Source organism: Dermacentor variabilis, chromosome 7, assembly GCF_050947875.1.
Source record: "Dermacentor variabilis isolate Ectoservices chromosome 7, ASM5094787v1, whole genome shotgun sequence".
Classification (NCBI taxonomy): domain Eukaryota; kingdom Metazoa; phylum Arthropoda; class Arachnida; order Ixodida; family Ixodidae; genus Dermacentor; species Dermacentor variabilis.
In genome coordinates this window covers 123,309,252-123,337,146 of record NC_134574.1, presented here as the reverse complement: position 1 = coordinate 123,337,146, position 27,895 = coordinate 123,309,252, and the positions used below count along the sequence as shown (strand labels likewise).

At 43.4% G+C, this 27,895-nt stretch overlaps 1 protein-coding gene across 1 annotated transcript; it reads right to left on the bottom strand.

Moving 5' to 3' along the window:
- LOC142587107 (uncharacterized) lies at window positions 1-27,451 on the bottom strand. Its single transcript, XM_075697995.1, has 7 exons — window positions 27,406-27,451; window positions 17,987-18,132; window positions 11,605-11,634; window positions 10,033-10,119; window positions 6,125-6,226; window positions 4,482-4,620; window positions 1-89 (listed from the first exon to the last, which is right to left on the bottom strand). The coding sequence occupies exons 2-6, from the start codon at window positions 18,072-18,074 to the stop codon at window positions 4,526-4,528; spliced, it is 402 nt and encodes a 133-aa protein (XP_075554110.1). The 5' UTR covers window positions 18,075-18,132; window positions 27,406-27,451; the 3' UTR covers window positions 1-89; window positions 4,482-4,525.
- Window positions 27,452-27,895: the final 444 nt, after the last annotated feature.

Below are 27,895 nucleotides of genomic sequence, written 5' to 3'. Positions count from 1 at the left end.
TTGTCGCCAATTCTTTAATGCGTGCTTATTTATGCTGTTGCATCACTCCATATCATCACCGCTCCCTCGTGATTCCTCGTCCGGGAAAACTGCAATCAAGAAGCAAGAAAATAGATTGGTTACTGAAACCAATATTTTAGAACCTGTGTCATGCAATTTTTATATGTATGGCAAACATAAACACGGTACTGCTATTACGGGAGTGAAATAGTCACAGCATATGGGTCGAACAGCTATAGATGGTAATGACCGTAATTATGTCAGTGTTTCTGTAAGTTTTTCAGTGATTATGGAAGTAGTTATGTCACTTAGCAGTTATGGATACATTGCCTAATCAAGGAGTATACAGGAAGCATACGTGGACATATTGAAAAATATCTACAAGGATATTTTTCAACTTGGTTCTCTAGAAGAAAAGCAGAGCATTAGCTACCCGTAAAGGGGCCGGCGAGGAGACACAATCTCTACGATGCTATTCACTGAATGCTTAGAAGTGTTGAAGCTATTAGACAAGGAAGGCTTAGGAGTGAGGATCAACGGCGAATATCTCGGCAACCTTCAGTTTGCAGATGATATTGCCCCGTTCAGCAACACTGGAGATGAATTGCAACAAATGACTGCGGACATTAACCGAGAAAGTGCAAAAATGGGGTTGAAGATTAATACACAGATTACAAGAAATTTGTTTAACAGTCTGGCAAGGAAACAAGAATTCATAATAGCCAGTCAGCCTCTAGAGTTTGTACATGATAACATTTATCTAGGTAAATTACTCACAAGCAACCCTGACCATGAGAAGAAAATTTACAGAACAATAAAACTGGGTTCAATAAAATGGAGACAAGTCAGTATGGGAATATGGCATAAGCTCTAGGTATAGCAGGGGAGAGTTATTCGTAGAGTTTGCAGAACAGAATAGTATGCAGATGGGAATAATATGCGGTTGCGGATTCTTCCGCAACCGGGATAGCTTAATGTGGACGTGGAGGAGCCCGAATGGCGAGACTAGGAATGAAATATACTTTATACTCTGCGCTAACCCTGACATCATAAAAGATATGGACGTGCTCGGCAAGGTGCGTTGCAGTGACCATAGGATGGTGGGACTCGAATTAGCCTAGACTTGAGGAGAGAACGGAAGAAACTGGTACATAAGAAGCCGATCAATGAGTTAGCGGTAAGAGGGAAAATAGAGGAATTCCGGATCAATCTACGGAATAGGTATTTGGCTTTAACTCAGGAAGAGGACCTTAGTGTTGAAGCAATGAACGACAATCTTGTGGCCATCATTAAGTATTGTGCAATAGAAGTCAGTGGTAACTCCGTTAGACAGCATACCAGTAAGCTATCGCAGGATACGAAAGAACTGATCAAGAAACGCCAATGTATGAAAGCCGCAAACCCTACAGCCAGGATACAACTGGCAGAGATTTCCAAGCTAATCAACAAGCGTAAGACAGCTGACATAAGGATGTATAATATGGAGAGAATTGAACATGCTCTCAGGAACGGAGGAAGCCTAAAAGCAGTGAAGAAACTAGAAATAGGCAAGAATCAGATGTATGCGTTAAGAGACAAAGCCGGCAATATCATTACTAACATGGATGAGATAGTTGAAGTGACTAAGGAGTTCTATAGAGATTTATACAGCAGTCGTGGCCCCGACGACGATAATGAAAGAGAGAATAGTCTAGAGAAATTTGAAACCCCACAAGTGATGCCTGAAGAAGTAAAGAAAGACTTGGGAGCTATGCAAAGGGGGAAGGCAGCTGGGGAGGATCAGGTAACAACAGATTTGTTGAAGGATGGTGGGCAGATTGTTCTAGAAAAACTGGCCACCCTGTATACGCAATGTCTCATGACCTCGACCATACCGGAATCTTGGAAGAAAGCTAACATAATCCTAATCCACAAGAAAGGGGACGCCAAAGACTTGAAAAATTATATACCGATCAGCTTACTGTCCGTTGCCTACAAAATATTTACTAAGGTAACCGCAAATAGAATCAGGAACACCTTATACTTCTGTCTGCCAATAGACGAGGCAGGATTCCGTAAAGGCTACTCAACAATAGACCATATTCACACTATCAATCAGGTGATAGAGAAATGGGCGGAATATAACCAACCCATATATATAGCTTTCATTTATTACGAGAAAGCGTTTGATTCAGTCGAAACCTCAGCAGTCATGGATGCATTACGGAATCAGGGTGTAGACGAGCCGTATGTAAACATACTGAAAGATATTTATAGCGGCTCCACAACTACCGAAGTCCTCCATATAGAAAGGAACAAAATCTCAATAAAGAAAGGCGTGAGGCAGGGAGATACGATCTCTCCAATGCTATTAACAGCGCGTTTACAGCATGTATTCAGAGACCTGGATTAGGAAGAACTGGGGATACGAGTTAATGGAGAATACCTTAGTAACCTGCGATCCGTTGATGATATTGCCTCGCTTAGTAACTCAGGGGACCAACTGCAATGCATGCTCACTGACCTGGAGAGGCAAAGCAGAAGGATGGGTCTAAAATTAATCTGCAGAGAACTAAAGTAATGTTTAGCAGTCTCGGAAGAGAGCAGCAGTTTACGATAGGTAGCGAAGCCCTGGAAGCCCTGGAATGGTAATACATCTACTTAGGGCAGGTAGTGACCGCAGATCCAGATCATGAGACTGAAATAATCAGAAGAATAAGAATGGGCTGGGGTGCGTTTGGCAGGCATTCTCAGATCATGAACAGCAGGTTGCCATTATCCCTCAAGAGAATGTGTATAACAGCTGTGTCTTACCAGTACTCACGCATGGGCACAAACCTGGAGGCTTACGAGAAGGGTTCTACTTAAATTGAGGAGGAGGCAACGAGCTATTGAAAGAAGAATGATGGGTGTAACGTTAATGGATAAGAAAAGAGCAGATTGGGTGAGGGAACAAACGCGAGTTAATGACATCTTAGATGAAATCAAGAAAAAGAAATGGGCATGGGCAGGTCATGTAAAGAGGAGGGAAGATAACCGATGGTCATTAAGGGTTACGAACTGGATTCCACTGGAAGGGAAGCGTAGCAGGAGGCGGCAGAAAGTTAGGTGGGCGGATGAGATTAAGAAGTTTGTAGGGACAATATGGCCACAATTAGTACATGACCGGGGTAGATGGAGAAATATGGGAGAGGCCTTTGCCCTGCAGTGGGCGTAACCAGGCTGCTGCTGATGATGATGATGAAAAATGGGTTGGCTTGCATACGGCAGGCACAATCAAATCCTGATTGGGAGCTTACCACTGTTGTTCAAAAAAAATGCACAGACATTCCTATCTACCGGTGCTGACATATCGGGTAGAAACTTGGAGTTGAGTTGAGACAACTTGGAGAACAAGTTGAGGACCGCGCAAAGAGTGATGGAACACAAAATTTGAGGCTCATACGCTAAGAGGCAGGAAGAGAGTGGTGTGGCTCATTGAGCGACGGGGTAGCCGACATAATAGAAAGATAACTGGAGATGGGCAAGACATGCGTTGTGTAGGAATGATAACCGGTAGACTATTGGACTTACAAAATTGGTGCCAAGAGAGGGGAGGTGCCGTCCAGGACGGCATAGAGTTAGGTGGCATGATGAAATTAGGAAATATGCAGGCGCCAGTTGGAGTCAGCTAGCGGAAGACAGGGGTAATTGGAGATCGGTGGGACCGGCCTTCGTGCTGCAGTAAACATAAATATAGGCTAATATGATGATTATGATGATAATAATGATGATGATGAGGACGTTAGTTTAGTTTAGTCTTTAACGTGTTTACAAGTCGACTATTCGGCCATTTCAAGTACGCTGTATGAGGATTCAAGCAGCAGAAATTTATCCTCTGATCAGCAACAATAGAGCCCTGAGAACTGTTGTATTGTTCTAGTTGATTCTGGACGGAATAAAGGGCGGGTGCATGTTATTGCATATACGTATTTTACAAGGATGCTTTTTTCGTTCAACGCTTTCAGTAAGGAACAAGTGCGTAGGTAAAGAAGTGTTTATTGCTACTAATTGAGAAACTTGATTCTGAATAATATAGTAGATCCATATAGGATGTCCTGTGGTATTCTATGCATTTACACTAATGACATTCACAACGCAATTGCTATACGAGCCGTTTTTTAGCGCTATCCTTCAACTGGAAGCAAATACTACACCCGAAAACTCGACAACACTAGTGGTGACGTGGCTTCCAGGTTAAACTTAATTTACGCCACGCCTCAGCTTGTCGAAAGTGGTTAGCAATATGTTAGTAAAGCTTAAATACGTGGTATCAAGTCGGCATTGTTGGTGTCGATGATGTCAGAAAATACATCAGAATATCACCAAGTGCCTGTGTAATATTGAACGAGAGGGATCCACCATAAGAAAACAAAAAAGAAAATACCAGGGAAGTCATACAAAGAGAGTAATTCTGATGTTATAGAGGAAAAAAAAACAGTGTTGTTACAAATTTCCCTTACCTGCATCCTGAAGCTCTTTTAAACATCTGAGGCACCATCGCTTATTAGTTGTCAGACGCAAAGAGATGCTGGGTATTGTTGACAGGTGGTACAGAGCGAGTCTTTCTTAATAGTGCATCAAAATATCCTTGCTTTTGTCCTAGAGAAAAAAAAGAAGGAAAGGTGAAGCTTACGCAACTTGTATCTGTCATTGTATGATATGTAGAGTTAGTTAAAGAGCTAAGAAACGTCACTTCAGAGGAGGAATTGAATTTAGTGGTGACTACATTTGTAGAGAATGAAAGCAACCCATCCTATTCTGGTTCGTAGGGGTGCAGTACATCGACAACAAACGGGAACATATGTAGGGCGCTTTTTTTCATTTGCAATCATTGCAGCGGAAGCAAGCGGTATAACCGAATCAGATAGCTCATGGTTGATACGCTATCATACATTGATTGGGAAAAATTAATTTCTGAATTTTATTTTTTTGCAGGCTAGAAAAAGCCTCAGGTAGTCAAACAGAGAATTGCGCTCTGTCGCTGTTGTTTCTTGCACCTGTAGTATTGACGGGCTGCAGCTAAACATGCTTTTTTCTATGTTCTTTTCTAACACCCAATATTATAGGCGGAAACAGAGCTGCTTTGACTGATTGGTGGACAAAAGCTTCAACCCAAGGTCTCCAACACGGCGTTGGTCATAGCCAGTGCCTTGCTTAGGGACGGTAAACGTCACCAAAAAGAATGTCGACAGAACATTCATAATTAGTCATTCTCCTCTGGTATCTTAGTGAAATTAGCCAGTGACTCCGCCCTATTCTTGACACTTGAGTATTTAGTTTCACTAAGATCAAGTCACTGCCTTGAGGTCGTCCCACTGCCTAGGATGACTACGAGCTCTGACAAAGTTTTTCGTACTTGCAGGGCGTACTAAACTAGGCCACCTTCAATCTTTCTCTTCGCATAATGATTCTCAACGATAAGCCGTTGCAAGCAATTAGGCTGCACTGACTGTTTGCTTCCAATAACGTGAACACTTGAAATGTGCTTGTTTATATTTAGTAGTTCTTGCGTTCGCACTAAACTGCCGTATGGATAGGTGGACACTTCTGTTTTGCTAAGTTTTCCTGATAAACTACGCCAATGTCCTTATGATATTTTTGGGTCGAAATTAAAGGAATTATATCCTTGCTCATAAATAAGCGCTTGCACTGTAGCATGTGTCTGACATGGTTCTTTCCGCTTGTTCGTACACAACGTATACCTTTGTATCTGGCGTAAAAGAACAGCAGTTATTAGCAGTCAATATAATATTGCGAAAGTTGGGGAACTATCATTTTCTAACAGTTACCACTAACTCAAGCCATAATAAAAACTTCGCGTGAAAGTAAAAAATAATGACCTACAATGATTTTGCACATATTTTGTAGCAACTCAACAGTGAATCACACTAGGAATTCACATATCCCCCCCTCTAATGATTCCTTAAAGTTTGTGTTCATCATGCGGTTAGCATTAGCGAGTGAAATCACGCTAAACATTAATAAGGAATAAACAAATATGAGCAAGCATCGACAATCACTGTGTACCATTGCCACCATTCAAGCCTGAGTACAGGTTTCGGTCGTAATTTGTACCAGCCTACGTAGTATACCGCCCACTTACCACAGCTGCATAAGCACTCAGTATAGTCGTCCTTGCAGATGGGAACTTCAGGGCGCTTGCAGTAGCCTTTCCAGACATCCTCACATTTGGCTTGGGCTTGTACTAAACGTAAGGTTGAAATGTGTTGAAGCACCACAGAAGGTCAGACAGAACTTCTATGAATTCTTTCGATTTACTCTGCCGTTTTTCACTTCAGCGCATGGTGCAGAATTCATCTACACGAATGAGAACAGAGATCGTTTTCATATACTCCGTGCTGCCACATTTGATGAAAACGCCAATTATGTAATCGAGTTCATGCAACTCAGTCTGTTGCTCTCGGCCCGCAAACACATTCAAATGTTTTCCCCCGATAGTTGAAGTGAGAGGTTTAGCCTTATTCAGTGGATATTTTACTCGAATGAGAGCAGCCCTTTTCTACCTCACACTACCGCTGCCGTTATACCGTATAGACTCGTGTACGGGCCACACTTCTATCTCCCAATTTTTACGAACTGCGGCTTTTACGTAGGACAAAACATTTTGTTCAAAATGGTCCGAATGCACCATTGCATCAGAGGTCGACGCACAGCTGTCGCTATCTAATACAGGAATGCGGAAGAGCGCATCGCACCAAAATTTGCCGATGCGCGCGCGCGGAATCAGGGCACAAAACGCGATTGCTTCTGCAATGGAAACATTCCTTTCCAAATTTTGGGCTGCCAAGTTGGGAGTGCGGCTCCTACACGGGTGCGTCCTTACTAGAGTGCGGCTCTTACGCGAGTGCGGTGCGTGTCGGATGGGAACTTTTCCAAATTTCGGGCTACTTAGTTGGGGGTGCGGCCATTACACGCGTGCGGCCCCTACACGGTGGCGGCCTTTACACGCATGCGGCCTTTACAAGAGTGCGGCCCTTAAACGAGGGTGGCCCTTCTCGGATGGAAGTATTTCTTTTCCAAATTTTGGGTTGCCAAGTTGAGGTGCGGCCCTTACAAGAGTGCGGCTCTTACACGGGTGCGATGCTTGTAGGATGGGAGCTTTCCCAAATTTTGGGCTGCCATGTTGGGGGTGCGGCCCTTAGACGGGTGCGGTCCTTGCACGCGTGCGGCCTTTACACGAGTGCGGCCCTTCTAGGATGGAAAACTAATTTGCCAAATGTTCGGCTGCAAAGTTGGGGGTGTGGCCCTTACATGGGTGCGATGCTTGTCGGATGGAAACTTTTCCACATTTTGGGTTACCGAGTTGGTGGTGCGGCCGTTATACGCGTGCGGCCCCTACCCGGTGGCGGCCTTTACAAGGATGCAGCCATTATTCGAGTGAGGCCCTTCTCGGATCGAAAACTTCCTTTCCAAATTTTGGGCTACCAAGTTGGGGGTGCCGCCCTTTCACGGGTGCGCCCCTACACGCGTCCGGCCCTACCCATTTACGGCCCTTACAAGAGTGTGGCCATTACACGGGTGCGGTCCTTCTCGGATGGAAGCTTTCTTTTCCAAATTTTGGGCTGCCAAGTGCGGCGTTCAGCCACTACATGGTTGCGGCACTTATTAGGGTGCGGTCCTTACAAGGGTGCTGCCCTTACACGTGTACGGCCCTTACGAAGGTGCGGCTGTTACACGTGTCTATACGGTTCATAATACCGGCTCGTCCAAGAGTGTAGCATGGCGTAGTTACAATGAGGTTTTTGTTAATAATTTCCCGCACCATTTTTCTTGTGAGGTATTCGGATCTGACTTCTGAAATGTCTTGATTCAGCGAAGGTGTAGGAGCTTCGTTACATTCACACTTATGACATGATCCTGAAAAAACACAGCCATGGTCCGACATGTAATTGTTTCTGGTTAAGTTTGAGATAGTGGTGTACCTAAATAAAATCGTCTTACTGCATAGAATATGAGGAGCTTTCAACTTTCCTCAAGTTACGCGAAAATATGCCTCAGCCGTAAGATATGTACATGGTAACATTACCTGACAGTCATGTAACGGGTGTGGTATTGCTTTGTGGAATCGAATACGGAGGAGAAATGAGTCACCAAACCTGCGGTCGTTAATATTGTCTCTGAGATGCGTTCTCCGAGGACCATTACACGAATAGTCTTACCATAAACCAAAAGTGCAAGCGCAAGTAGATGACGCGGCATACATTACATGCCAGGACCCGTTAGTCGTCTATATAATAAATTGTTTTCTAGATGACAGCGCCTAGGAAAGTTCTTACTGCGTGATTATTTGAGTACGCGATAAAGAATACAGTGACAAATTAATGATCAATATTTAAGACAAGAGACTCGCACCTGAGAACATTTATTTCGTACAGATGCTAGTGCCTCATGCTGATAAATATACTTATTGTATCTAAAAGTGCAAAATTATGTTAAGGAGATTTGCGTCATTCTTATAAATCCCCGGGAGGTGATAGTGTTGTAGCCATTTTTTGGATAATACATAATACCTTGGGAATCTTTGGGAAGAAGGCGTATAATGTGTCTATCGAATTTTTCTTTAGCTGAAAGAATGCAGCACGTGTTAGGGGTAGTTAAATCGTAAACATTAAAACTCAGACTTTTGTTACTATATTAATAAGAAATCCGTGTTTAACATTAGTTCTTTCAAATATCTAGGCGTAACCTTAACAACGAACCTTTCTTGGTCTACCCTTATCGATAATATCTGCAACAACAACCCTCGGGCCTTGGACTATTGACGCCGGAACCTGAGAAAGACGCCGACTAATGTACGTGGCCTAACCTATCTAAAGTTAGTTAGCCCCCAACTTGAATTTGCCGCTTCATTGTGGTCTTCTCATTACACTTATTTAATTAATATACTAGAATGAATTCAAAATAGAGCCGCTTCATTTATCTCACAAAATTACAACCACAACGCGAGCATAAATCAAATGAAAAACAAGTTATCGATTTCTCTCTTGAACATCCGTCGTGATATAGCCCTCCTATCCTTGTTCCATAGGTACGTACACGGATCAAGGCCATTACCGATAACTTCGGAAGCCTCTTCATTCACGTCACAAAGATTACATAATAATCTTTCCTTCACGCACATCTATGGCAAAACACACACAAAACAGACACACGCGTCATCTGCTTGTGGAACGATATTCCTGATGTCATGATAGCTGAACATAACAAAGAAAAATTTTGTCTCCACCTTAACACGCATTTCGTTAATTAAACATTTATCTGCCTTTGTTTCTCGCCGTGCGGTTATGCATTGCAATAGAACTTTCAGTGATTACAGTTATTCTCGTGCTTGTTAATACAAGCGTAGACTTCTGTTTGTGGAATTTTTAACAATGTTTCTGTTATTTTATTATTTGTATAACTGTATGCTATCTAGAACTGATAAGTTTTGTAGCCCTTTTTTATATAACACTATATTGCCTTGTGTGTATGATCTTCCGCGCACTTGGTTTGCATCAATAACAATGTTTTCTTTATATTATTATTTATATAACTGTCAGAACGTTCTGTTCATATGATTATTTATATAACTGCAGAATGTCTAAGCCTTGTTACATTTTGCGAAGCCCTCCGTACACAATGCCTTTCTCGGGCTTGCAAGGTATTCTGAATAAATAAATAAATAAATAAATAAATAAATAAATAAATAAATAAATAAATAAATAAATAAATAAATAAATAAATAACGAGTATGTCGGCTTTTTCTTTCGCTGAAAGAATGCAACATGTGTTTGTGGTAGTTAATCAAGAAACAAATATGCGCTAGTCATCAGCTTAGAATGAAGCTGTTATAGAGAGGATCTTTATTTTAGAATGTCGTACGATTAAAACAATGATTTAACTCTCCGTTTTCGGCAGTGGTCTATGTCGTTTGTGGTGTTGAGGCAAATGTTCTTCGCAGACGCCAAGTTTTGTTTCCGTCGATGATTTGGGAAATATTATAGTACTCACTGCAACGCGGTGGGGATTTTACGCCGTCCGTCAGTAAGCAGGTTCTTTTTTCTCCAAAGCTACACGAAGTAAGGTTTCCGCAAAGAGCTGTTCGTTGCACCAAGAGGGAAGAAGATACAGATGAGTAATAAGACTGAGCATTGTAGAGGTTCGTTTATAGCTTGTTGTACGTATACCGCGTTATCCTAGGTGGTAATTATAGGCAGTTCGGGAAAAAAGTTAATACGTACTATGAGAATTCTACCGAAACCCTTAACAAAAAATTTACGCAGTACTTAGAAATACAATATTGTCAATTGTCAAGTTTGTAACAGGTGTAGTGATTTGCAAACGGCTTACGTTGCTGGTACCGCAAGGGTTTACATCAGATGAGACTACCAAGCGCCTCCACCGGCTTAGACGTGCTACAAGAATCTACCATAAAAGGCTTTGCCTTAGAAAAATAGAGAGCAGAAGCAAAAAATACCTAAAAACCGTGAGCGAGGGTCCGCGCTGTCTAAAATCACTTCTGACGGATTTCGTGCCACACTGGGTGGCGAGCCAGGCGAGACAATTACTAAATTTTGCCAATTAGCATTTCAAATAATGACTGTGGGAGACATGTTTTAATCGTGAGTTTGAGATCACCAAGCACGGAAAGCACAGCCATTGGTTCGAAACCTTGTTGCTAGCAATTATTGCGAGAAATATGAGCCAAAAGCAAACAGACAGATGGATTGCTCTTGAGGTTAACATTTATGAAAGTTCCTTTTTTTTACAAAACAGAAATACGTTATTCAAAACAGCAACTGCTTGTTCTACAAGTTTTAGGTACTTAATTCTGAAAACAGGTGCAAGGCACCGGTATTTAGTCAGAAAGTTTTGATTACACTACCAACTGACATCAGTATTTCTAATACACCATGCTCATTAAGATATTTATGTAAATGTTCACTTTTAGGTTAGTATTATTTATTATATGGTATATAATCGGTTCCTCTAGAAACACATATTTGACTATCTTGATTTAGTTGTCCCATGAACAGACCCGTTGCGTAATTCCTTGCGAACGTTTTGTACAATGGCGGATTTTGGTCCCAGAACTATGGCTAACGTAAGAAATAAACCTCACAGCAACAAAATACGCTACATGACACATTTTGCAGCTTTCCCACTTTACAATTATTTGAAAAAGTGCATCTGGATACTGTTATGCTGTGAGGCTCACTAATAAACGTATTCTGCAGCAGAACAAACTACATCCCTCAAAACTTGCTTTAAAACATGACCTAATCCATACAGGGGTAGAAGACTATGCATTAAGTATATTTATTATTTAATTATTCTTCTAGTACACTTCTCTAGCAATCACTACGGGTCTATCGAAGCGCAGTAACTAAGTACCCGCCATGAGATATTAGAAGGCGATTAATTCCTTGTCGCACAATAATGACGCAGGAAACGACCTTAAATTTACTCTAATATATTGTAATTGTCTGCGCACAGACACACACTAACGTATGTGATGATACGACTAAAAAGTAAAAAAAAACAGTAACCCTGTCGTTGTGTTGAGAGATAGTTTGCACTTACATTTAGCAGAACTTTCACCTGTGTTCCGTACTGTAAGGATGAAGCCGCCAAAAAGACAGAATGAGCACTGTGGGGTGTTTGCTTCTTACATGTAGAGCACGCATTTCTACGATTGTTTGTGAATGTTAAAGCTCTCGTATTCGAGACAAAATTATATTTTTTTCCGCGTAAAGCCACATCATAACAACGTTGTCTGGAAGCGCCGTGCTTAGAAAGTGTCAAGAAACAATAGCTAGGCTACGAATTCTGCTTTGAGAAACTTCGTCTTCCTAGTCAGCATTTTCCCATTCTCTTTTTCTGAACACTGCCAGAACAATAGAAAATCAAAAGCTTGTTGTTACAAAGAAAGTTGAAAGTTCGGGCATTAGTCACGAGATTTTCTGTTGACAGGCTGCCTCACTAGATGCGGGTTCGTCCAGCTCATTAATAAACGGGAGAGGGGGGGAGGAGGAAGTTGAAAGAAACTCTTTAGGCTGCAGACTTTGAATAAACATTTTATGAGACTAGTGTAAGCTACGCATGTTGTATGAAACATTTTTCCTTCTAGTACTAGTCCACTTTGAAATTGCGATTAGTGCTAGAAGAGCTAAGGTTGAGATTAGTCGGTTCTACATATTTAATGACTGCAATGCACTACTGCGAAATAGAATGCAAGAATGCAAAAAAAGAAAACGAAAATGACAATAAGCAAGCATGAACTAACCGCTGTTTATTCCACGCAATCCTTCACTATACAGTGTGTTTGTGCGAAACTCTATCTAATATATAAAACAGCAGTTTTGAAATAAAAGGCCGGTTCCTTTGGAGACATGCCGTCAGCGGTGCCAACCACGAAGTGACGCGTAATACGTAATAATTAGTCGCTAATTAAAAAAAAATCATAAATTATTTTAGACTTGGAGTTTCAGCGGGCTCATCCTAATTGGGAAATTGAGTAGAGCTCCCCGTACAACCCATATCAACTTATAGATCTAGAAAAACGCGAGAACCCGCGGTATTGTTGCACTGCAAGATTCGGCTATCAGGGATCGCGAAACCGAAACTGGGAGGCTGCAGCGAACGCAAAGCCACATCCCTTGAGGTGACGCTCTTCTTACGTTACCAAGCACCGCGCCGCGCCTCCGTGCTCGTCGCTGTGGCAATGCGCTTGGCGGTCCTTTGCTGGGGCACGTAAGCAGAACGTCGCCTCCAGGGTTCGAGGGTTCGTTCAGCGCTTTTACCTGCATGCGTGCGGAGCTGGCTCAGGTTGAGAAGGGGCCACGGCGACAATTTATCGGAGCCTGCCAGCCATGACACACCTGACTCTGGTGAGCGACAGGTGAATAGTGCTGCGGACGGGCGTGCTAGCGTGATCTCCGACGTTTAACTCCTCACAGCACTCGCCTTTCTCCGCAGCATTCTGGCCGATTGTCACACCACTACACACGTTTATCGATGCCTCTTATCGTGTCTTCTCCAGAATTACCATGACCTCATCCTCCGTGAGCAAAATTGAAGGCGCACTGACGCATATGTGGACGCCAGTCTGCTACATTGTGAAGGCTTCCATTCTTTCCCTTGCTTTTGCACGCTTGACCGTATAGCGAATGCTCCTGCATTGAGAATTTGGTTAGCACACGCATGAGCCGTAATGTGTAGCTGTGTTTCTCTGATCACTTATTTGCTTGCAGTTGTGATTATGTGCGTGTTGATGCGTGTTAACCCGTCGCCAACAAAGGCTAGGAAAAAAAAAAAGAAACTTATTCTGAAGGATAGCCGTAGGTAAAGGGGCTTCGTAGGGGATTCTGGCAGATACAATCAAGGGTGGTCGAAAAAAAAAACATACCGATAGAACTGTGCACGGTTCAACACTTTCAGGAAGTCGTTGACTTTCTTAAGGCGCACGGCAAGAGGGGAGGAAGGTGTCTGCCCTCCTCACTTCCATGGCGGAAGTAGGAGCGCGGGAAAATATGAACATTCATAATTCACACAGCCTTCGCTAGCAACAGCTTAAATGCGAGGGATAAGTTTATGTTCAACAGGACTGCATATGTATAGGGCCATGCTTGGTACCGGTCCTGTCAAACCAGTTCACGGAAAAATAGGATCGAGAGCTTCAGACGGAGTTGCAACACTTTAATGTGCCAGCATGTTTCTTTTATGCAGATGAATTTTATTATATTTTCACTCGAATTCCGCTCACCATGCGGATGCGGAAAATGTTGTGTCTGTGTTTACCAAGACGCTCCAACGCTTAGAATTGACAAACATGCTAGCGAAAAAGTGCGTTCATTAAACGTTTGCACGTTCTGACAACAGGAAAGAAGAATCACACGTGTTGGAAGTACGCGACGATGGTGGATAAAGTTTTCTTTTTTTTGACATTCGACTCGGGACACTCCAAGGCAGAGAAAGGAAGCGTAGTATATTCAAGTCCCTTACCACGATGACATGGCGCCTTCGGCGTTGCTCTGCTAAGCCCGAGGTCGTGGGTTCAAATCCCGGCCAGGGCAGGCGCATTTCAATGGGGCGCAATACAAAAGAGCCCACCTATCATGCATTGGGTGCATGTTAAAAAATCCCAGCTGGCCAAAATTATTTCGGCGCCCAGCCCTCTGGCGTGCCTCATAATCGAAATTGTGATTTGTCACGGAATAACAGCAGAATTAATTTTTCATCATTCAAGGATGCGGAAAGGTTGCAACAACTCTTGGGATCATGCTGTGACTTTCATTTCATGAGCCAAATTAACAAACTTAGAAGGAGATGGTATCTTGATCACCTTATCCCGTCTTTTGCGGAGAAACTCTTGTAGAGCCCACCGGCGCTGCATCGAGGGGCACTTTGGTGTGCGCTCTCAGCCGGCTGCAAATGAAGAAAAGAATAAAGATGCGCGGCGAGTGCTCGAGGCGCAAACTCGGCACACGCACTGTTGTTCTGAAAGCCGGCCACGCTGGTCGCTGCCGCCGCAGCTCGGCTCTCCGCCTGCGCTCTTCTACCGAAATAAACGTAGGGACGACGGTACGGCTTATTGGCCGCCGTCACGTCCTCCTACAGTGATGACCCGGGAGAACGCGCCTTGCAGCGAGCGACGCGCTGCCATGGCTACCTGGCCGGAGACCCACTTCTGCCCACCACTACCATCGCTCCGGGGAAAGCTATACCTCAGCGCATGGCTCGCGCAATTTGAGGCGCCCTTGGAGTTGAACTTCATCATGATCCAGGAGCTCAAGTACTGTTGAGTACTGCAGGGTAGCGTATCGTACTGCTGTCGAGTTGTAGCGGCGCCTGTCTATCGAAGCTCGACCGACGCAACTTATTGGGCAGCGTGGCGTTGTTGGCGGGCTGCAGGCATCTGGTAGACCATGGCGACCAAGCGAGGACGAGAACAGATTTCTAGTGCGAAACTTGCACGGTTTATTCAAAGGTTGGTGAAAGAAAATGAGAAGAGCATGAAGTGATCAAAAGTACATTTCGGAGCCCCTTAAATAGGTTCTTTACAATCGTGGGAGGGATCTTGCTTCCGTCGACGTCACGTGACCGGCACAGAAAGCCTGCTGCAAGGAGGAGGCCGTCCCGCCTCCTGTAATTGTAGACGCTTGTCCATCTCTTTAGCGCGTTGCTGGTTCGCGGAAGTTCTGTAGACTTTGGCCGTTCGAGGAAAGGGTCCCTCTAAAGCCGGAAACACACACACACACACACACACACACACACACACACACACACACACACACACACACACACACACACACACACACACACACACACACACACACACACACACACACACACACACACACACACACACACACACACACACACGCACGCACGCACGCACGCACGCACACACACACGCACACACAAACACACACACACACACACATACAGACACACACACGCACAAAAGAGGCCTGTAGACACTGCGGAGCTTCCGCCAGACCGGCAAACACTCGATATGGTCATGGAGTATTAAGAAGTCACGCTTCATTTCGACGAGGCAAGGTGTGTGAAGGTCGGGTGAAACGAATTTCTTTCTGCACGTGGTGCGGGACGCTAACCGTAGCAGGAGCAGTCACGCCTCATTTCGGCGAGGCATGGCAGGAGAAGGTCGGTTGAAATCGCTTTCTGCACATGGTGCCAGACGCCAACCATAACAGTACCAAGTACTCCTAGACGTCCAGCCACTGGACCCCCAACTCCACCTCAGCGTTCCGTCGTCTGGCCTGTGTCCCAACAACGAACTACGACAGGCTGTGCTGCACTTCTACGGAGCTAGGTACTGCCCTCTGACTGTCGTTGATGGCAAGGTACGGGACACAGCTCCAAAAAGGTGCTAAACGCCAGCACACAGTGCGCCTCTTCCTGTGCCTATGAGACATCGTCATCAGGCCAGGCTTCCCTCGACTTGCGATGATACGATAAAGCCAGCGAGAGCGACGTAGCCGTAGCAACGAACTCCGTCCCTCGATGCATGTCCTCTGCCACGGCCGACTTGCCGTCGGGCCCCTTTCGCGAAAGATATGACAGGTCAGGCATCGGGAGCGGGGAACAATTGTCGCACGAAGCGGATAGGGCAGATGGACTGACACCAGCCTCCCGCGCCGGGAGTCTTGATGGTGCCTCGCATACACCACCTTATCGTGTCCTTCGCGTCGTGGCCGCATCGGAGCTCAACAACGAGCATGCATCGGCTGCTGCTGCTCTGACTCTCGAAAATTTTCGCCCAGCCGCACCGGTGCCGTCGTCGAGCGTCGTCCAACGACGCCTTCCTGGCCGTCCCGAGCACCACACGCCTCGAAAGCCGTTGACCTTCACACCCAGACTTCGGCCGGCGCGAGTCCGAGCCTCTTGTCGTGAGACGGACGCTGTCACACGCAAAGTCACACAGCAGCTTGCGCCGTCGACCTGACCGCGGGCCGGACAAGACAGGACAAGTGCATGAACACGCTTTTCGAGGGCATGACGATCGGGCTTGTGGCTTGTTGTGTCCACCACTGACAGCGCCTGGACCCCGTTTGTTTCGAATGGCCGGCGTGAAGTGCTGCAGAGGCGTCTGTCTCCACACCCTCCGTGTGGGCGTGCTCTTATACCATTTGTCCGCAGCGCCACTCGCAGCCTCGCCCACGCCTTCGCTTTCCCCGGGCTCGCAGTACTTTGGCTGCCCACGGACCTTTTCGAGACCTGGTTTCACTACCTTGCTTTATCAGTGTTTCACGTCGGGAATAGGGGGGAGGGGGGTGTAGAGCCCACCGACGCCACCACGAGGGGCGTTTTGTACGGCGCTCTCAGCCGGCTGCGAATGGAGAAAAAAATATAGATGCGCAGCGCGTGCTCGAGGCGCAAGCTCGGCACACGCCGTGTTGTTCTGGAAGCCGGCCATGCTGGTCGCCGCAGCCGCCGCTCGGTTCAGTGCTTTCGTCCTTCTGTCGAAATAAACGTAGGAACGACGGTAAGGCTCATGGGCCGCCGTCACGTATTCCTACACTCAAGGAAAATCGACGATACACCGCAAACGGATGTGCTTCCGAAGGAAAAATGAAAAGAGTGGCCTATCGTAATGACGTACGTTCATACTACATTTATTCTACTGAATAAAAAATGAACGGATACGGAATTACTAGGGTTTCATGGCACCTAAGAAATTAATTGTCCTGTTTCGTAGTGTATCTTTAACCAGAAATCTTGCGAATAATAATAATATTTGGGGTTTTACGTGCCAAAACCACTTTCTGATTATGAGGCACGCCGCAGTGGAGGACTCCGGAAATTTTGACCACCTGGGGTTCTTTAACGTGCACCTAAATCTAAGCACACGGGTGTTTTCGCATTTCGCCCCCATCGAAATGCGGCCGCCGTGGCCGGGATTCGATCCCGCGACCTCGTGCTCAGCAGCCCAACACCATAGCCACTGAGCAACCACGGCGGGTAGAAATCTTGCGAGGAGAAGCCCAATAAAACGAAAAACGAATTTTGGCATGTTATAAAGAAGTAGTGTTGCACTTCGAAACCGCCTTCGTGAGGCTGTTTCCGTACAGCTTTTAGCCAGGAAGTGATTCAGACCACTCCTCCAGTACAGAAGTGATTTTGGGTGCCAATACACAAGAATATGCTTTGGCAAAAGGTAAACAGGACCTTTTCATAAAATAGCAACTACTGATGCTCTTGTAGTCTTTGCAACTTTGATCGTGTTTATATTTATTCTCCATATAAAGACATATTGCTCAACTTAGGCTTACAGAATGTGGTGAAAAGCAAAAAGCTTTTCCGAATACAAGAGAAAGAAGTGGAGAATGCATAGTGCAATTGGCGCATTGTGAAAGACGCTAGCCTTTTTAAAAAAAAATATGTGAGAGAAAGAAAGTTCGCATTCAAGTAGCTACTTATAAACCTAGCCCGCACTTACCTGCTCCTTTCCGCATTGGTTCAGTGACCCGTGCGGTGGTGCAAGCGGAGTACAGAATGAAAGCCATAATTGTTGCTGCCAGCATCATTGTCTGGATAGATGTAGATATTCTGGAGAACTTCTTCTTTTGAGCTCTTATCCAATTACTGCACACAGAAACGAATGAAAAATAAAATTCTGTAGCTTCCTGTGCTGTTAAAATAACATCAATGACAAAGTTGTGCACTCTGAAACATTGCTTAGCAAGCGCTTAGCAAAGTATGGTCACTTAATTGCTGGAAAATAAGTGAAAGTATGCTAGTAAATAGCGCACCACTTACTTGTAAGCTGAGAATTAAAGGATAGTTCTGCGCCCAATACAGAGCACTGGCCGTCCCTGTCATTCGTGTAAAAGTCCACACGAAGAATAACAGGCATTGTTTCGATTCAAGACAAGGCGCATTCGAGTATTTCTGTTCAATACTCTTTGTTTCCTTGGAGATTCGCAGAAAGCCAAATAGCTCCAGATGCTGCCTAGTTTATCTTTGGAGCTCTTGGAGATGCAAGCACAAACATACCCTTGCCGCAGTTTCTGGTTGCGAAGAAATACGGAGAACCCACGTATCCCATAGATAAGGCGAAAGTTTGTCGTAAGAGAGCTGCCGCAAATCGGGACATTGTGAATTTCGCAGTTAGAACAGCGTTAAATGTTTCATGAGAGATTAGCTACACATGTGCGAATATTTTGGGCTTTCGATTTTTTTGCGCCATATCGAAATCGGTAAACGCACTATTAATTGTTTGTTTGCCTTATGTACAGATGATGCGGTACCCAAGCAGTTATTAAATTAATGTTATATAAACACGACAGATGCCTGGTATCTATATAAACGTGTCTTACCAGGAAATTAACTACGACAGTTTATTTTTCTATTTTGAAAAATTTGCACACGTGTCATGTTTGAAGGCAGGCAAGCAAGAACCCGAACCACGTGCTGCTAATCTGGCTATGCGGGAGACACACGAAGCAAAAATATAAACAATATCTGCACTCCTACGCGATTTTTTGGGCAGAATAATAAGCCAAGTGCACTGTTATTACATTGTGCTTAGTTTCGGACTGACATATGTCTTTTGACTGAATCATTTTCTTCATGAATACAGCGTTATTGAACCAGCGCAATAAGCGACGAATTCCACCATGTTTGTGGTCATATTTCAAACATATTTCTCTGCTCAACTTTGGAGGTTAGGCTAGGTATAGCAAGTAGCACGAGCCTCACCTTCGATTTCGTAGTAAATGAGGCTCTCACTTTATAATAACAAATGCTGCTCGCACTTGACTACCATGTGGCACAGCTGACTGAGTGCATTTGTCGGGTAACTAGATCAGAGAACGGCATGTTGTATGCGTATTAGGGGCGAAAAGGCCAGCCTCCTGTGTTTCACCAGCAGTTTTATGCTATTGGCGCAGTAAATGTGTCCATCACCCTGAAGACTTTCACACTCACTACTTTTGCCGTTTCCTATGACTTGGTTCATTCTGAACGGTATCTTCAGCATGATTTCTCACCTTCTCCCGGCCTTTAAGGAGGCGGGCCATGTTACAGTGAATTTGAATGACGGGGTTGGATCTCGAGCTCCATCATCATTAAAAAGCTTCAAAAAATGATAGCACGCAGGATCAATCAAATCCCTAATCTTTCCACGCGAATGAATAAGTTTTCAAGGAAAATTCTGCAGTGGGCTAGTTGGTTCGACATGACATGAGTTTTCGCATGCATGTTTCTGACAACCACGACAAAGAAACAGGAAAGACATAAGTTATGCAGATTCCACATACGTGCTTAATATATGTGAAGCGAAGCTTTTGTAAGATGGGCATGTGAATACTACACAGACGTGTGTTTTCTCTAAAATGAATAAAATTCGTGCTTGCCGCTGAGCACGCTGCTCTTGTTCTAAGTTCGTAGCGACGGTTGAATTTTATAATCAGAATTCGTCCACATAACACTTAGACAGGGCACTTGCACGGTTACTCAAGAAAAACCTGGACATTTACCTTTCTGGACACCTCTCGAATGATTGATGCATAAAATATGGCGGCTATGTAACTTCCGCTGTCACCAGTTTTGTGAAGCATGGCCTCCACGATTGATTGTATTTAATCAGTGAGGAGTGCGTCCGAGAGGCGCTTCCGAACGCAAATTTGTATCTTTTAATTGAGAAACAAGGCATATAACAGTGCAATTTGTTATATTGAAAGAGTCAAACCACAAAATGATTTTGCTACAAATTGAGAAAGAAGAAAGCAGTGCTTAGCTTATTTAATATAACAATACCGGAAATCCTCAAGCTTTGGTATAAAACTATATGCGATGCGTGCTGTTGTCTCCATTTTTGTCCTATGGTCTTCGGAAATCAATACAATGTCTGTACTTTTTGTACCATCTTTAATCTTTGTTGCTTGTTCCTTTGAAAATGGCTCATACTCCCCATATTTAATGTTTTTCAATGCTAATGTTTATGCAACGCAATGTTAACATGCTACTGGTAATTCATACACAATTGAGAAGGCTGGAACATCAACGCAACGATGTCGCGAGGACGAAAGTACGCCACACATGTATATACAAAGAGTTGCTATGCTATTTTCTTCACTGCGACACATAGCCTTTAGGGGAAGAGAGAAAGTTTATTTGTTGTGTTAAGGTGATTTATCTGTTGTATACCACTGTTCCATATACAACCGTTCATGATTAGCGGTTGGCCATGAGTGGGCGCACGGTCAGGTGGCCGAAAATACAGAAGGCAAAATATCAGAAATTATGCAGTTCTATACATGTTTATATAGATATCTAATGTATATTTATGATCAGTTAGAAGAGTTTAGTAGGAATCAGTAGCCGTGTTCAGGGAGGCTGTGACAGTTCTAATTCCCCGATTTTTAAATTTTTTTTGCATGCGATTTAGTTTGATTCCTTGCAGCAATCCCGTTTGGTGCAAGAACGCTTGGTGAAAAAGCTCAAGGAAAGCGTCGAATTTTTACAGCGAAACTGTGTATGGCTAGGGTTCCATGTATGTTCCATGTTTGTGCGTTAACAATGAAAAAAGTGAGCGTGGGTTGATTCCGCAGATGGTGCCATACCGGCCCTACCCGCGGTGGAGGTGAGGTAGGCTTCGAGTGCTCCGCCCCTTATAATGATACTAATAAAAAATAATAAAAATGAAACAAATAAATAAAGATGCATCGTTTCAAGCAGCACATGGACTCACGAGTAGGAGGCATTGCTATATGATGCAAATGCAAAATGTATGCAAAGTCATGCACCCTTGACTCGCAAGAGGACAATGCCAGGGACTGCGGGAATGTCTGTGCCGTACAAACGAAAGACGGAATTGTGATATCCACCCAAGCGTGATATCGAGATGTTCATAACCACGTACTTTGCATAGGTTAGCTGTGACGACATTACCCCTGTGGTCATCCTTGGAAACATCAATGTAGATATTTGAAAACGAGAGAAGAAATGGTTCACTCACTTTGTGCTAAACGAGTTTTGTTTCAAGTGGCCTGGCAACCCAAGTCCCTGAACTACTCAACAGCGGTCGTGTATAGATTTAACTCTGGCATGAGGGTGTTTAGTTTTTCTATTTCAGCAGCTTAGAGGTGTCTAGGCAAGGAGTACCGTAGGTTATTCTGCTGTTGATGAGGGCTTTGAAGATTCTGACTGTATCTTGTTCTTTCAAGCTGTGTCTTTTGCTTGCAACACGTGATACCGGATTGGCTACTGGCCTAACGGTTTCTTGTAGTTTGTGTAAGTTGGCGGTGCCCCATTCGTCCTTGTGTATATGTAGGCCAAGGATTTTGAGCGATTTCAGGAATTTGCACTCCAATCAGACAGGATTCTGGCTCTGGGATTTCATCTTTCGGAGGTCTTCCCCTGGTTCCCGGTTTTAGCATGGTTTGTTTCTATGCAATACAGAGTGATGGATGCTGTGGGAATAGCTGAACAATTTGTGTGGCATCACGTACCCTAAAGTGCACGCAAAACAGGAGGTGACACAAAAGTTCTTTATAATTAGTTTATTACTAACGCCATATGGGCTGTTTACGAAAGTATAAAGGACTTAATTTTAGCAAAATGGTCTAAGAGATAAGATGTCAAAGGATGGTAAAAATAATTGAGGTATTATGCATATTACGCTGCCAGATCAGCTCCTGTGATTACTTTGGATGATATGCACTGGATTGAGTTTCAGTAGTTGTTTGAAAAGGGTTGGAATAAAACGAAAAAAAAATGGTTTGTGTTAGCTTGGTACAATACTTCAAATTCGAGATCGAGCATTAAAGTTACAATGGGTGCGCGCAATAACTGTAATTAACTATGCAGTTTATAGAAAGCGCTGCAGTAAATCGATTGCTACCGTACACGCACAAAAGAGGGCTGCATGTATTTATGCGATTACCTTTCCCTGTATTTTGTACATACAGCTTCGGGCAAATCACTCGAATTATAAAAAAAGAGTCCACTAGCCAACGTAAGCGAAGCTGTTAAATAAACTGGCACATTATATGGTTATCAGACCTATGCCGCTCGGTTATCAATCTAATTCTGCCACCAGGAAAGACATTCGTGCAATATTTACGTGTCTAAATAAAGATCCTAACTGTTAACAATATTCGCTTTATATTAAGAGTGTGAATTATTAACAATCAATATTTCTTCCGCAAGAACCCATTCAATAGTTTTGAGTGTATTAGGGCGTTCTTAATTGACTGATAGCGCGCGAAATACCACAAGTGCCCCGTGAATATGCTCCCAGGCGCCATGACACCAGTGGCCCCACAGCTATTCGAAGGAACTATCTCCGCGTGTTGTCGGGCTCGGGAACAGCATGGACGCCACTTGCTGCCATATAGGTGTTGGCTTTCGTTGAGAGTGAGCTGCTTGTTGGGAGGGACGATCACAGCCTACGCAATAATAAGCTGGTTGGTGAGTCGGACAGTTAGCGGAGGTAGTTACTTCAGTTGCTTAACTTCCTCAGCTTAGTTATATACTTTATCATGACGGTAGCCGGAAGCACTCAGCCAGCAGATGCATCAGGCCGGCCTGGTCGAAGTTACACACTCGTGCTCTGCGAGGTCTGTCAATCATTAGATGATCTATAAAGTAGTGGTATTGCTCGCCGTGCGATGTGGCCCACTATAAATAATGTCCATTGCTGGTTTACTGTCATGGAAGCAAACATATTACGCTGAATTAGCGGCGTCATGTTGAAAACGACAATCTTCACCTGAGATGGTGCAAAATGCTCATTTCTTATGATACAGCTACAAACTGGCTCTAAGGGTCGTCTGAAGCAGCGCTGGGCAGACACGCTGTACATTACCCAGTCTCCGCAAAGCTTCACGCAAATCAAAACCATGGCTAAGAGACACGTACGCTCAGATGAATGAGAGCCAACCATGCAATCAAATGCGACTGAGGCAGAGGAAGTCTGATACGCACTTTTGGCAGCCTTAGCGCTTCTAGCTCCCAGCGGGCCACTCATAGACTCGATGAGCACAAGTATTAAAGAAGCAACGTTTAAGTTACGTATGCGTGAATCCACAGAAACTTTCGCTCTACTTGGCGGTTAATGATCAACTCATTTGTTTTTTTATTTATTCGCCTCATTTCTTTGAAGTACCTTAAAGGCTTTAAAGTTACAGAGGGGAAGGCAACTGATACAATTCAGCAAAGTTAGGACACAATAAAAGGAATTTTAGAAATAAGAAATAAACAGCCGGTCAAATCGAGTAATAAAAAAGCGATATACATTGTGAGGCAGTTCCAGTAATAAAATAAAGCATTGCCGAAGGTTGCGCAACGTACTAAACTATAGTTAACATTGAAGGAGAGCAAGCTACAGATATTCAAGAATTATTATGCAACCCACTAATTTAGATGTTAAACTGAAACATGGTGATTTTATGGATCGAACAATAAGGATAGCCATATAGATGTGAGACAGACAAATTAGTCCCAGGCACACAAAAAAGTACTGTCAACAATGTGATAAATAAGAACAATAAAATAATTATAAACCAAGCTTCTGGCAAATACTTACGCACTGGGTATCAAGTTTTGAAGCCTCGGTACAAGGTCACCATACTGATTTAAGCTTGTGACTAACGGTGGGAGGCAAGTGGAATCATTGAATGCAATCGGAAGCGTGTCATTGGGTGAAAGTACTCGTACTACATATTCCGACATAAACCTTTTGCTGGTGGTTAATTGGTTCTGCGATAAATGCGGGTAGTTTTAGTAGCAGGAACGGCACCCGCTTTCTCATGGCAATGTCATTTTCAAAAATATTCGACCGAAATAGGCTCATTCTTCGCATGGAATAAGAACGTAAAGAGAAACGTCAGCCGCAAATATGAAGGCGGGATGTCGCACTGATTGATTGGTGAATCGCGGTGGCCCCAGCTACTGCAAATAAATTTACCGAGCTTGTGGAAAAGATTGTAGCAAACCTGTGTCCTAAGTCAGGTGCATGAGAACTAAATACTGCTCTTGCAAAACAAAAAAAAAACAACAACTTCAACATGTGTTGACTGTGCGGTATTTTGCGTTGCTCGGTAAAACACGGGGCACTTTTGCATGCCTGTTTTGTTTGGGATTCGGAAAAATGAGAATCCGCCTGGATGGGAGAAGGGGTAATCATACTATGCAAGCTGGTGACGAAGTTTTAAGGGCATGAACTAATTCGGATTATTATGCACGTGGCGCCTAATTCGCCTAATATTGTTTAGTTATATGTATATGTGTTATGTAATGAATATAGTTTATGAGGTGAAACCAGGCGTGAAAGCTTGCACTGCATTACGAGCAGAGGAAGGACTAGGTGCAACTTCATTTTTGTAACTCTCGAGGTTTGATGATAATCGGAGAAATAGAAGGGTACGGAGCAATTCTGCAACATCCCCCACGTTGCTGAATGTTCTAAAATTACCTGGATGGCATAGTGACGATGCGTACTTTACTCGTGAATGCAAATCATTTGTGTAAAGTAGCTTTTTACTGAAGGTCTGGATGAAAAAAAAAATTTCTTCCAATAACCCTAGTGTGCGGCTGCGCTTTAAGGGAATATGACTAATAGAATAAGGCGCCCAGGTAACTAATAGTAATATGAAAGGATACACAGCGATATCGTTTAACTCATTCAAATGGAGCGTTATTGAACAAGTATTTCAAACATGATGATGAACTTTGAGTCACATTCATCGTCTAGCATTTTGAGAGATTTAGACCCAAGTGCCGTATCTTGCACCAGCTATGTATGCTATCTAGGTCAGTCTAAATTGAGGCAACCTCGTTAGGTTAAGTTATTCTCACCTTTATGATGCAGTCGTCAGCAAAGCGGCGAATTTCGGATAACAGTTTGATCGGAGAGTAATTTGTATAAATTAGAAACAGCAGTGTACCGAGCATCGAACCTTGCCACACGCCCGAAAAGATTATTGCTATAGATGTGCCAGACCGTTAGCAGATACAAATTGCGCACGGTCACTGACAAAGGCACGAATAGAGCTAAGAACCTTAGGATCTACATTAGGCAGACCTTGTTTAAAAAGTAGAACTGAGTGACCAACAAGGTCTTCACAAAGCATAGAAAAAACAGTCGACGATTGAACCAGAATTCAGAGGCCAGATGTAAATCGTTACTAAATAATAGAAGTTGTGTCTCAGAGAAAAATAATTTCCGAAAACCATGCTGCGCCGAGGTAAAAAAAAGTGTTATCCCGTAGAAAACTCACCAACTCAGTAAATATAATTTGGTCTAGAATCTTGCATGCTACTGATGTTAGTCACTTAGGACGGAAGTTGCGTGCATTAGTCTTTCCCCCTGATGTACGAACAAGGATTAGCTTTGCCATCAACCAACCAAGCGCGGCGAAGTTCTTAGGAAAAGAAGCACTGTATCCTGTAGTGCTGACCAAGGAGTTAGTGGTGATGCCGTCTACACCAGACGAAGTAGAATTTTTCAAATTTTGGATAATGGTTCCAATGCGTTAGGAAGGAATAATAGTAGGGTGCGTGGGTAAAAAGTTGCAAAGTTGAACGTAAGGGGACGTTGCTAGAAAAAGCTGCGGCGCAAACGAGCGTGAAGAGCCTCTACAGAGAATGCTAGGACCTTGAAATAGCCTAGTTTATACGTAGATTTTTATTAAAGATTAACGTTTAACACAATAAAGCCAATGCGCATTGTGAGCTGTGACCTCATGAATTGACTGAATCGTTTCTATTAGTACTCTACAGATGAAAATTAAATGATGAGACCGTAAGGAATAAACCGCTACATATATTTAAATATCAGGGAACTGATGGTATAGGCAGCGAAACAGTATACATTGTGTTTGGACAAATCAAGTGATTCGACATATCAAAATATTTCGGGGAAATTGGGAAACCACAGCGATAACGCTCTGCAATATGTACGAGAAACCTACCAACACCCATTATATCGCACTCCAGGCATATGGCTTTAAACAGCTCCGTAAATATGAATTTCCGCTTAACTGTGTCACTACCATGCCCATGATGAGGGATACTGTAAAAGCGGCATCTGCCGTATAATCGTTAGCTTCCTTCTCTATAAACAACGAACCATGCTAACAGGTAGCCTAGTGCATATGAAATAATTTCCTTTTAACATTAAGCAGTACAACGTAGCAAAAACTCTCCGCACAGTATTGTAGAATACTTGAGAGGGAAATAATGTTTTCTATTAAAGAAAAATTGTGCGATGTAGAGAAACATAGTTTTCACAAATCCCCAAGATTAAAAAATATGGCAGTTTAATGTGAGGAATTGCTCTTTGTAAATTGCTATCACTTAATAATTTGGTATGGATAACAAAAAACTTCTCCGTCACAATACATCTACTTGGTGTTTTCATAAGCTTAATGCAAGCGATAATGCACCAAAGATCAATCATTCAATCAGATCAATCAGATCAAGAAAAAGGAGAAACTGTGCTTAATGAATGGGTAAAAAAGATTCCCATTACGGATGCCATATTTGATATCCGCTTATTAGTTATGAGATTCTGGTTCCAAAAGGTTTAGAGGATTCGGGTATACCATTGTAGAATACTATTCATGCACGTTAACTTTGAAGCATGAAAGAGCTACAAGAGTGCCTTAACCAATGTGTCCGTGAAAACCTGGTTTTCAGCATTTTCTTGACTCCCTCATATTTTGTGAAGGCTAGTGCACGCGAATTGACGATATCTATATGATAGCAAATTGAATTACAGGATTGCATGCACCATGGATGAGGTTTGGCTAGAAAATTTAGACCCAGGATAAATTTTGCATAAGAAAAATAAGGAAAGTGAATAATGGTGAAAAGTGTCTTCATCATGCAGTGAAAATAATACAGGCTCACAGCGATTCCGAGTCCACCGAACAAAAGTACTAAAGTTGAATTACTCTTCTGACGAATGAAGTGCAGACAAGCTTATGACAAAAATATGGCGGGGTAAAAATACGGACTCAGCTGGCCAAAGATTTTTCGACGGAACAATATCCATTGTTCCCAATAAAGTTGTTTTTGTTAACGTATCTCCCGCAATTATTAATACCTTTCTTGTTTTCTCGTCCAATGCACATCTTACTGTAAAAAAAAATGTAGCTCGGGTTTACGGCAAAATCTGATGGTAATTTGTGACCGAACACTTTTGCGTAAATAAAGAAGGTCATTTCTGTAGAACGGACAGCTGCACAAGAGAATGCAATACAATGTACGAGTGCTTGCGTATTTAGAGAACGAAGGATTCTGTATTCTGAATCTGTACTACATGGTTTATCCGTTAAAATACAGATGCTTCCTGTACTCAGACAATGGTGGACTCTGTATGCTGAATCTGTGCTATGCA

Excerpts from the sequence above, each read along its gene's own strand:
- LOC142587107 (XM_075697995.1), bottom strand. The coding sequence starts at position 18,074 with ATGATGCTGGCAGCAACAATTATGGCTTTCATTCTGTACTCCGCTTGC. Across the intron at positions 11,635-17,986 it reads ACCAATGCGGAAAGGAGCAG|TACGGAACACAGGTGAAAGT; the intron begins GTAAGTGCGGGC and ends TCATCCTTACAG. Across the intron at positions 4,621-6,124 it reads TGAGTGCTTATGCAGCTGTG|GACAAAAGCAAGGATATTTT; the intron begins GTAAGTGGGCGG and ends TTTTTTCTCTAG.